The sequence below is a fragment of the Rhagoletis zephyria genome, unplaced genomic scaffold, assembly GCF_001687245.7.
Source record: "Rhagoletis zephyria isolate East Lansing unplaced genomic scaffold, Rhagoletis_zephyria_1.1 Rzeph_scaffold_00012, whole genome shotgun sequence".
NCBI classification, from domain to species: Eukaryota; Metazoa; Arthropoda; class Insecta; order Diptera; family Tephritidae; genus Rhagoletis; species Rhagoletis zephyria.
The window spans coordinates 725,729-738,192 of record NW_016157096.1 but is presented as its reverse complement, the minus strand read 5'-3'; the positions used below and the strand labels follow the sequence as shown (position 1 = coordinate 738,192).

Sequence of the window (12,464 nt, the reverse complement as noted above, 5' to 3'; positions counted from 1 at the left end):
CCCCAAACTTTTCGTACCTCTTCAAAAATTGTACTTTTGTAAGTTTTGGTTGAACTCCGTGGAAGAAGGTTGGCCTCGTGTGGGTACTGGCTGATGAATTGGCGAAGCTGGAACTACATATAAAAAACATCAGAGATCTAATAAATGAAGCTCATGAGCAGGTATGGGCAGAGAACGAGCATGCGCTCAAAGAGCATAACCATCACGTGTACGTATACTAGCAAGAGCGTAACGATGAGAATGCGGCAGCATGCAAAATGAATTAGGCACACTAACATATTCTCACTTTTGGCGATCGCTTCCCTGCAAACCATTTTTTCAGAGTATTCTGAATCGTAAAGAAATTTTAACGAATTCGGAAAGATCCCATCCGATTTTGTTCCGAATTTTCTAAAATGAAATAAATTACGCACACTTCCATTCTTTTACGAAATTTCGGAAGAAAATCGGTAAAGAAATTAAAATAATGCTGCTATGTGAAGAATTTCTTGCAGACTTTTTTCAGAATTTTCTTTATTTTTCGTACAGAAATTTCTTTACGAGTTCGTGTCAACCACTTCATATAGTTTTCTTTGAAGATTCGGAAAAAAATCGTTACAGAAATCAGATACTCCTAAAGATTTCGTTAAGATTTCGGGAACTTTGATTTGCAGGGTTGTTTGTGGTAGTGCCCACCTCTGCTCATGAGAATCATTTGTGCAATATTGACACAGACAAACCAACCCAGTGCTTCCAGACAGAGTGGAGGTGAAATTCTTTCTCAGACAGCTAAGGAGTGAGCTACAACACCATAGTTATCATAACCAACCGACCACGATTCTTGCCAACCGACTGTGTAATTTTTGCTTGGAGGATTAGAATAATTCAGGGGACTTTCTCTTGTGCTGTGCAGTCTTTGCCAGACTTGTTTTTCCCAATGCTCTTAATCCCTTCTCTGGGCCTTAAGTACCATAAGCAGCCATATCTACATAAATGCTTGAAAAATCGAATTCCATTCCACTCCATGTATGAAGAATCCCGAATGAAATTCAAAAAGTCTAGAGAAGTGCCTACATAAAAACCTAAAAAGCTCTAAAAAGGGCTTGCGAAATTCTGAAAGGCTTTTAAATCACGATTAAATATCGAAAAGTTTTGCAAAAATGAAGAAAATACCAAATAGTCCCAAAGAGAAGAAAATTAACGTGACTTTTGTTTTTTTATTAATATTTACATAAAAGCATCGATAACTCCCAAAAACAATCCGAAAGAAGCGGTTAGTCCTAAATAACCCGAAAAATAGCGAATTCCTAAAAAGCATCCTAAATATACCCTAAAATGTTGGGAGAAAATACCGAAAGTGTTTAAAGGTCACGAAAACTTCCGATATAAATTCCCAGTTGCGAAAAAAAATTTCAATCAAAACGCAAGCAGAAACATGCTCGAAATAAGAAGTGCAGAAATAATCTCGAATAGTTCGAAAAAATACTAAAAGTAAAAAAAAAAATACCGCAAACATCGAGTCGAAGACTGCCGAAGACTGCCGAAAAGTCCCGAAACAATCTCGAAAGATTCTAAAAAAAAATCACGAGAAAAATTCCAATAAAATTTTGAAAGACTGGAGAAACTATTAACTTCATTTTTTTTGCGTTAAAAAATAAATTTGTTTTTTTTTTTTTGTATTTTTTTGGCCTAATAACACATATTAAAAAATTTTTGTTGAGCTTGAGGTCGTTTTCTTTTTTTGTGAAAAATTATTGTGGTAAAAACCAACACTAAAATGATGGAACTTATAGCTGCTATTTCGGAGACACCCACATCTCCTCATCAGGCGTCTTCATCGAGTTCACTAGGATTCCGAGCAGCGATTCCAGCTTACAAAGCCAAAATAGCAGCTACTTATAACTTCTACCATTTATAAACTAGTGTTCTTTTTTCTACCATAATTTTTCACAAAAAAAAACGGCTTCGAGCTCAATAAAAATTGTTTATTATTATTTAAAAGAAAAATAAAATAAATGGCAAAAGTTATCACCTTTTATCGCTAAAAATATGAAAAGTCAGTTTATAAAAACTTACGAGAACATCGTTTTCTAAAATGGGAGAAAATTCCAATCGCAGCTACCTGCATACATACTCTTAGCATCAAAAATATAGTTTTTCTAATTTTTTCTGTTGTTAAAACATACATAGTTCACTCAACAGCAAAAACCACAAGAATCAAAAAAAAAAATAAGATAAAAATACCAACTAGTGATAAATACTTTCACATGAAAAAGGCATGACACTTAAGGAATTGATAACAGTGAAAAAAAAACACTTGCTTTTATGGGTTCACCGCCAAACGCAATTGAACTGATATTTCGATATCGTGACGATTCTATTATTCATTCATTGGAAATGTACCGTTCGTAAAAACAGAGGGCTGAGTAAATGTTGTGAAATTTTGTATTTATGACTTTTAGTTTTCTCAGCAGGTATTTTTTTAGCAACAGTCATCATGCCTTTTTTCCACCGCCTCCATATGGTCGATACACTGTGGGTTCTTATGATTTTAGAATCTAAAAATATCTTTTATTTATATATTTATTGGTGTTTATTTTTACAATTTTGTTACTTGTTAACGGTCAATTATGCTTTTAATAATTTCTAAACATTAAAGTCATACCTGCGGCTGATCAATCTTACAACTACTCGAAACAAAAAAGAACTTGCAAAGTCATGTTTGCAAAGGCGTATAAAAGTAACTTTTTTTGTAGTGGTTTCCTTTTCTATTATAAACTTGTGTAAGGTGTAAAAATCATCGCAGTGATCTTTTGTACAGCATCCAAAAGTTGTGCGGTATTTTCGCTCGCACATCAGAAAAAAATCTGCATACATAATTGATAAACGGGATTTAAGCGCCCATAGCACTACTGCTTGTTTGTATTTGTAGCCGCTGAGCATCAAAAACAAAGACGAATGTAAACTCTGACTTTGAACAATGACAATGCTATTTTCTTCTTACCAGTTTTAAGGCACATTTTGCACCATGACCACGAAAATTGTGAAATAGTTTCTGAATAAACCGAATGAGTCAAATAATTTTTTCTAATTACTTTTTTCTAAATAATTTTTTCTAAATAAAATAATAGCTAATTACCAACAGTAATTGACACAAAAAATTCGATTGATCGAAAAAGAACAAATCTTCAAAATCACATTGACTACCGTCCGTTTTAAAAAATTTTAACCAGACTTAGTAAATTCCGACAGTTTGTAGAAATTACTCGAACAAAATATAATTTAAAAAATAATTTAACTTGCGAATTTTTTTCACCTCAAAATATTTGATGTCTCAAATTTAGAAATCAATTTGCCTTGTGGGATTATTGCTATGTACATATATACATTGTATGTTAATATGTAGGAGTATTTATGTCCAGTGCTCAAATACAATATTTAATTGCTCAAGCATCACAAAAACGGGTATAAAACAAAAGCTATCAATTTTCTCACTTGACCTACATATTTTGCACAAGCAACCTTTTTTTATTTTTTGTATTTCATTTTATTTTTTTTTTTTGTAATTTTATATATTGGCACTTACACTCCCAAGCGCTTGATTAAGGACAATGCTTTTTCGTTTTATTTTCTGGGTTATTTTTCTTTTATATGAAAAAAAAAAATTGCGGGAGAGCGTCCGCAAAGGAAATGTTCAAAATCAACGATAATTTGTAGCTACTTCCAACTTGCACTTTATTGAATGTACTAAAAAACTGCATACACGAAAAAGTATGTTCAAACATTTTTTATATGGGCGAATATTGGCAACTATGCCAGCAAAAAAAAAACTCTCACAAATCAACAAGATTTCTTAGCTGCTTAAATTTGCGCTTTACTACACTAATGGGCTATAAAATTGCATACTGATTTTTTTATAGAAATTCTGATAAAAAATTTTAAAATTTTTATAACTATTTTTTTTTTTAATTTGGCGACTTTTATAAATGTTGTACAAGATCTGCAACTTTGAAATACTTTTTTTCGTTGTGTTATAAACTATATTTTTGTAGCAAAATAAAGAAAAAATAAATGGTCACAACTTGTAAAGTAGTACACAGTGTCCCTAATTATGTGGCCACTAGTGTACATATCTTCTTCATTTGTCTCACTTATGCAACAACTCGCTGTTGATTTCTATTTACCATTTTTGTAAACAAAAAATTGTGTAACTTCTGCATTTTTAAGTTGAATGTATTCAATTGTTTCCTCAAAATAAATGTAGAAAATTTAAATGTTCAAACTTGTATAGTGGTAGCGTCCGTAATAATGTGGACACAACTGTATGTATTTTGTATAGCTTTTTATTTTTAGTTTTTTTTTCTTCTTTTTTGCCTCACTTATGCAACAAATCGGTTGCTGATTTCTTTTTGCCATTTTTGTAAACCACAAATTTTGTAACTTCTTCATGTTTGAGTTGAATGTTTTGAACTGTTTCTTTATACATACATACATGTGTATGCAAATTAAATGTCATCTCACGCTCAAATTCAGAAAAATCGCATACCTCAATAAAAATGTGGGCGAAAATTTTGGTATGAATCTTTAATAAGCGGCGGCACACGGAGTGACATTCTATAATGATTTTTTTGTTATTTTTTTTTTGTTAATAATTGTGTAGATGAATTAATTAAGCAACTCATGCGTAATTCACGGAAGCATTCATATTTATGCACACCTGTATTTGTTTATGCGTAGAGTGCAAAAAATAAACAAAAAAATATTTTTAGGAATTTGAGATTTTAATTTTTTTTATATAAAACTTTTGTCATCAGTTTTGAGTTTTGTTTTTAATAATTACAATGCTTTTTAAGCTAAAATTTTTTTGTTATTTTTTCCAAAAATATGGTTCATGCTTTAAGGGCCGCCTCCAGTTCTCAAGAAAAATTAGAAATACTCTTCTGTTGGTGTTGGTTGATTTTTCCGACTGGGTAGTAAAATGATTTACTTTGGAACGAATTTCCGTCATCCCTTGTCAAGTTTGATTTGGAGACGAACCCAGTTTCGGCCATCTTCAGAGTCATTTTTCGTTCTCATAAAGCCATCAGCAAAAAAAAATTACTAAAAATCTAATCGATTTTTAGCCGCTTAAAACTAGCACTTGTTTTACTAAAATTTCATAAGCCTTGTAACTGCATACTCAAAATGTTTACGAAAATGCGTAATTTTATATGCATTTTCAGTTTTTCTTGAAAGCTGAAGACAGGCCTTAGAGAGCTGTTTCTAGCTCTCATAAAAACGAAAAATTCATATAAAATGACGCACAAGAAAGGGAAAAAAAATTTCTTCTTATTTATTTCTTCAAGAAAATTTACAACAAAAGCAAAGAGCTTTTTCAAGCCACAGAAATAATGACAAAGCGATTAGTTGAATCAACTTCAATGGAAGCGAACTAAAAGTGTCCTGTAGACCTCATATAACCACCTTATAAAGCCATCCCAAAGTGCACTCATCAGGGCAGTTTCAGTAGAGCGGCCAGCCATATAAGCGTGCAGAAGCGAGCTCAGTGGCTAGTTTAATAAGATCATAGTCCTTACATATGGAGTTATACAGGCAGATTGGTTTAAAGGATTTTGTTCGATATTCGGGATAAAAACTACCTTCGCTTTTCTTGGTCGGGTTGCTAATTAAGGATTTGATATTGAATTTTAAAAATCAAAAATCGAAAATTAATCGGATTACCTTCAATCTCATTACTTAGGGGTTTTTTTATCGTCGCGGATTGAGGAGACAATATATAATACAGCAGACATGTTTTTTTTAATTTATTGAATTTGTTTGAAACTTGTTTCGTGGGTGGTTTTGAGGTCACAAACTGTAAATTTAGTATTCGAAATTGCCCATTCAATATCGCTTCCAAAAAAGTTTAAACTGTAAATTTAGTATCAGATTTTATATATTCAAAATTGCCCATTCAATATCACTTCCAAAAAAGTTTAAGACATCAGTGAGCCCCTTTAAAATTCGCTTCTTAGTGTTTTTTTTTGATGTTTGAAGATTACGGAAATGTCGTTAGATTTTAATTATTCAAAATGGCGTACTCAGTACGGAGTCTGAAAATGTTCAATAATGCATTTATTCTCTACAGAGATCACTGCTTAATGACCTTAGACATTACGTCCTTCTGTCTAAAGCTATGGGCCGTATGCATAAAACCTAAGCAAATGTTTTTCTCAAAATTTCTGACCTTTTACTAAATTTTTTAAAATAAATTTAAGTGAAAAGTATGAGTTTTTGAGAAAAAGCAATTGGTTAGTTTTTATGCTTGTTTCAGAACTATTGCACATTTAAAAATTAAATTACTGAATAAAGTCTTCTCTGTTGGCTGAATATTTTAACCACTACTACAACTTTTTTCATCATTATTAAATTTTTCATTTTAGCATATTTTTTATCTTTAAGGGCGCAGTAATATAAATCTTCTGTATACATTATTCTAAATTTTTTTTTCAACTACTACTATTTATCTACAAATCGAAAATGAAATTATTATTATTATTTGACTGAACAGTGTGCATCGGTGGTAGGCTCTTAGAAAGAAGTATGCCACGATTTTTTATTTATTTTTTTTTTTTAATGTCATCCTCTATGACTGAAGTATACGCACCAATTCATTTAAAGCTGTGAATACTTATGCAACGCAGCAACTGTCCTTGAAACATATGTCTCATTTGAGGTTTTTCCCCCAAAAAATTTAAAGTCGCACACTTGCCATATAATCGCAAACACGACATCTACAAGCAACACAAATAGGCACATAAATTTACATCAGCAAAAATTAACCGTGCACATACATATATTTAATAGTATATTGAAAAATTATAATAAATAACTAACAGAAAGTTTAATCCGATAACATCCATTCCATACACAAATTAAGATCGAATTTGCATAAAAATGCGAAACGCACACTTTGGCGCTAACTAATTTTGCGTGCATAAATATGTATGTATATTTGCGATTGATTGTATGCTAAATATACTAAACTCTTTTGGCAGATTTTAGCAATCCCAAATTATATAAATTTACATATTAAACTATGCCTAAACTTTGCGTGGCAACAGTCATAAAATTATTATATACATATGTATGTACATTTAAAGAGCTTTATACTAACTAAGTTTTCATAAAAATTTGTGATTTATTAAGCAGGTGTTAATTTTTAAAATGTGCAAAATCTAGAAAGAACTTAAAATTACATACAATTTGTGCTTTAGATATCTACTGAAAGATTTTGTCTTGCAAATAAAACCGGTTCTTTATTGTTTGTATAATAAAATATTGCTCCAACGCCGTAAGATATGTATGTACATATGTGATGGTAACAATCTTTGTCAGTAAATTTTATCAATACATAAATACATAAGTAAAACACTTCCGCCTCAAGGCCCTTCAACTAAGCTATTCGCTTCTCACACAAAACGGGTCATTGTTCTTTGCATAAACGATAAGTAGCCACGCACATACAAAGTTATCTACTTACATACATACATATCGGCAGCTTAAATATAAAAACGGTTAACTAACAAAATAAAAGAGCATACAACGATCTGTGGACTTGTAATTCGATGAAATTCATCACAATCAATAAAAAAGTTAGATTTTAAATTTTTTGTTAGTTACGGCTTTTTGCCTTTCAAGTGACGTTATGCACGTTAACAAAACTGTCAATATTTACAAAACTATCCAGTTTTCAAAGCGTGTACGCCCATAATAAATTAAATACAGCCATACATAGTTGTGGACGCTCTACAACGCTGCTAACTAATCGAAAGACTTAAGCAACGAACTCGCTGGTGGGTGTGTGCGGTACGCATGGGTTATTTGCTTTGCAAAGGGAATTTTTAAAAGCTATGGCTTAGCGCTTAATGGTAACAAAGTTGGCTTATTATGACTGAATTCGAACTTAGGTGGTCGAAGTGTTGTTTTTGTATTTTCTTTTTTGTCTGTAAACAATTTAGGTCTAAAAGAAAGCAATCACGAAATGGGTTTAGCCTGGTTAGAGTTTTCCTTACGTCGAATGATGAGATTTGAAATATACGTATATTTAATGCGATTCTTGCTAAGTTACAACGTGGGTGTTAAAGAGATGAGCTCATGACTTATTTTGAATTATAAGCGTGTAATTTGAGAAGGACAGTAGAAGAAGAAGAAAATATGAGCTATCAACTATCGCCGGTTTTAAAATGTGCTACGACGTCTTTTTTAGAAGCTACTGATGGGATCTCTCGCATGCCAAAAAGTTGCGAGCATTGGAAAAAACTTAAAATTAAAAACTTAAAAATTAAATAAGATTTAGTATTTTTCAAGAATGGGAAAATTTTTAGGGGTCGCTCAAAGCACTCAAAGTTTTCCATGTATTTTATATGGGGAAAAAAAAACTTTTCGTGGCATTGGTATGGAATTCTTGAAAGTCGATATTTTTCGATCGGAAATCCCTGGTTCTCTTCAGGAGACTTCCTATAACAATAGCCAATTGTTTATTTAACAATTTTTCAATAATAAAGATATTTTATTTATCCCCTATTGCATTTTCAGGCATTTTCTAGGAGTTTTCGCGGACCTATAAAATAAAGTTACTACAAAAAAATTGTTAAAAAAAGAATTGATTATTATTATTGAGAATCTCCTGAAGAGAAATAGAGTTTTCCGGTCGAAAAATATTGATTTTTAAGAATTTTATACCATTTCTACGAAAAGTAGTTTTTTTATAAAATACATGGGATACTTTGAGCGCTTTGAGCGACCTCTAAATATTTTTTGATTTCAAAATAAAAAAATAAGGGTGTATTTTTCTCGGTATAGAACAAACCCAGGGGCTGAGAGCATAAAAATTCCGACTTTACTTTTTCGCATGCATTTTTGGACCACCCTAATGGGCGAAAATTAAAAAAAAATATAACAAACATTTTCTCCAGCTTTTGCTGAAAGGTAAATAAAAGCTCTGTGTATGTTTTTTAACGCATAATTTCAAAAATGCCAAATTTTGAGTTGTGCCTCTTTTGAAGACGGTGTGCGATATGGAAGCACTTCTGCAAGTTTTAAACGTTTGTAGCAGCCCGCTCCTCTCCAAATGGCCAGGTACTTTTAAACTATTTTGTAATAACTTTTGGCACAAAACGTCATTTTATGACCGCCTCGAAGCGGCATACACTTACTAGTTCCGGTTATGGTGACGCAGTTATGATAGTACATATGTATGTATATTAGGGTAGTCCTTAAAATTACGAAATCTAAATTTTGTCTGGGGCGCCCTTTATTTCATTCCACGTACAAATATTTAAGTTTAAAGAAAAAGTTATGGGTTTGACAAAAATTTATTTTTTTTAGGTCGCAAAAATTCTACGAAATTTTGACTTGAGATCTCATATATTTGGCATATTATTGAAACTTATTTATTCATAAACTCGCTGAGTTATAGCTGCGCAAAGTTTTGTCGTGTTTTTGCAATTAAAAAAAAAAATTTAATATGTAAATATGTTTTTTTAATTGTGAAATTTTCGGCGATGTGTTCATTTTGTAAGTGGAGTTCTTCATTTTGTACGTAGAACAAAATAAAGTGTTGCCCCATGATTTTGATATTTTTAAGGACCACCCTAATGTACACATGTATTGTTATTACAAGCATTCGAATTTTATCATCGATTTAACAATGCGCAGCTTCATAAGAAATAATTCAAATTGACCTTAACACAAATACCGGTTCAACGGATAAAATAAATAAAACAGAATTGGATATTCATTTTAAATGCCGAAAAATACGAATCTCACGAATTCATTCATTGATTATATGTATGGATGTAGGTATTTATAGGATGCTATACTTATGTGAGTGCATACGTAAAAACCTTTATAGCAAAGTATAGAAGTTGAGAAGCTGCACAAGAGTTGAGTACTGCGCAGCAGATTGAAATTCTGTTAAAACAGATGCTGGGAATTTTAAAATTTACTTACGGAAGAACTAAAAAAATACGCAGTATTCGGCAGTCAGTTGGATAGGGTTATTCAAATATGTACGTATTTTTATTTGTCAAAAAGCTGAACTGCAAGCGGTTGTTCTGTGACGCGCACAAGAATCGGATTGACAAAGATTAAATGTAATGAGAACAAAGAGCATTCTAAGTTAAAGTGAGCTATGAAATAAAGCTAAGGACTGGTTTCAAAAGTAACACGTAACACTGCTAATACTTCTAAAGCAATAAAACAAATACAAATGCGCTAATAAATCATTGACTGTGTTAATTAAAAATTTATAATTTTCAAGAATTTGTTCTTAAACAATAAAAAAGACAACCCAAACCCAAGTTCAAATCAAATTCAAAGTCAAAGCCAGTTCTTATACAAACATATAACCTTGACCCTGTACAACCAGTTTTGCGTCGATGCAGCATTTAACGGTAATAAACAAACGTGCTCTCAGCTAAAGCAAAGATGTTATTAAAAAATATGTAAACTGAAATTAATAAAAAAAAAATTACAAGATATAAAAAACTCTATGGACAGCAATAACCCTCCAAACAATTAACAGCACAAACAAAAAACAAAAATAAGGAAGAAGAAGCAGAAGCAGAAAAAACCGATTTACTCTCGCGCTACTAATTTGAACGCACACACCAAGGCCAGGGTTGGGTGCTGCTGTTTAGACGCATGCGCTCAAGGCTAGCTAACGACAAGTTGCCGACGCGCCGCGCCGCGTCAAGCCAAAGACCTATCTATGTACATACATATGTATATATATATAGTTGTCGCTCTGCCTGTAGCTCTGGCCGTGGCTACTGTTATCGCTTACGTTAGCGCTTTCGTCGACACCGACAGTGGTCAAGTGCAAATGTTGTTGATATTTTACAAAAAAATATTTGTTTTTGTTTTGTAGCACGGCTTTTTTGTACATAGTCACGAAAAATGCAAGAAATTCCCTTTGCATATTTTTTGCTTCTTAATTGCGCGAGAAAAACAAAAATAAAATTTTAAAAACGCATTCAACGTGAGTCATAGACACATACGAACGCGTAAATATGTGCATGTGCATGCAGAAAATAAATATTTTGCATATTTTTGTAATATGCGTTTTCATAACCAATAAGTTTTTTTATCACTTAGTCATCAACTTTTTCCAACATTTGCGTACTTTTTATTATTCAGAAAAAAAAGTTTTATTTTATTTTATATTTTTTGCGAATTTTTCAAATTATAAAAAATATACATATGTACATGTGTATGCATATTTTTTTTATTTTATTTATTTTTTAATTGTTTAATTTTTGATAAATTTTTGAGTGTTTTAATTTGCTTATATTTTTTATATATGTATTTAATTTTATTTTTGTTTTTTGTAATGTTTAAATTTTTGTGAAAACGTAATTTTTTTATCATTTTAATTATGTATATTTTTCCACTTACCTCTTTTCAGCGCCTACTTTTTGTACGTCCATCTCTTCACTCATATTTTCTAAAATTCGTCACAGTGACGTTCAACAATCGTCGCAGTTTTTTCGTTCCGCCTCTTGGTAAACATTCACATTGGCGCCGCCAACAAATCTCAATTACGCGATGGCTGTCATCAGCGAGCATGGCAGCAGCACTGAGGAGTTATCGCTGAAGGAGCAGAATGAGAAGAATCTGAAGAATATCGGCACTGTGCCGGAATTTTTCGCACATAAAAATATTTTCATCACCGGTGGCACTGGCTTTCTCGGCACGGTGCTAATTGAGGAGCTCTTGGATACACATCCCGATATTGGCACCATCTATGTACTAGTCAGAGGAAAGCGCAAGTTTGATCCCAATGAGCGTATCAGTCGTTTGCTGCAGAAGCCGGTAAGTGAGAAAATTAAAGAGAAAAAAATTCCAAATAGGTATTGATAAGATACAATTGAAAAAAAATTTCTTCCATTAAAAAATTGCAAGTGTACATATATATATTAAATTTCCAGTGGAAACCAGGCGTTAGGGTAATTTTTATAAAAAATTATTGCGCAATTTAACGAGTTATTTTTTCATATAACAAAATGTATGGTTTATTCCCAAAAAAAAGTATAATTGTTACAAAGAATTCAAACACAGGCAAAGGGTTATGAACTAGTTAAAGTCGTCCTCGGTAGTATTTTAATTTTTTTTTTTTTTTGTTTAAAGTCTACTCGAATATAATTGGAATTTAGGGACGCTACTTGTTCCCGTCTGGGTTCGCCTCTATCATATGTAGGTCCCATAGTAAAAAAGGAGAGTCAACCACTTTGGCAAATTAATTTTGAATTATTTTTCCAACAGACTTTCCTTATTGACTTCCTTTAAAATCAGCATTACAGCGGGTCTGCTCAAAGCGTTAGCTGTTTCATACTTTGGTTTCTTTTAAAGGTTAATTGCGGTAGAGTAAAAGCCGCATCAAATTACAGCAGACAGCTTATGCTGATGGTCTAACTATATCATCTCTGGTACATGTATGTACA

The 12,464-nt window shown here is 32.0% G+C and overlaps 1 protein-coding gene across 4 annotated transcripts in view; it reads left to right on the top strand.

Annotated features, from left to right (window-relative positions):
* The window catches only part of LOC108359221 (putative fatty acyl-CoA reductase CG8303), a 48,131-nt gene that overhangs the window by 26,637 nt on the left and 9,030 nt on the right, over positions 1-12,464 (top strand). For 2 of the 4 annotated variants that reach the window (XM_017610976.1, XM_017610969.1), the window contains one exon: positions 11,429-11,835. In XM_017610976.1, the coding sequence (XP_017466465.1) occupies positions 11,569-11,835 (267 nt within the window). In that variant the 5' untranslated portion in view covers positions 11,429-11,568. Of the gene's footprint in view, positions 1-10,092; positions 10,116-10,254; positions 10,416-11,428; positions 11,836-12,464 lie in introns of those variants that run through there. The other 2 variants (XM_017610984.1, XM_017610991.1) reach the window with 2 other exon arrangements.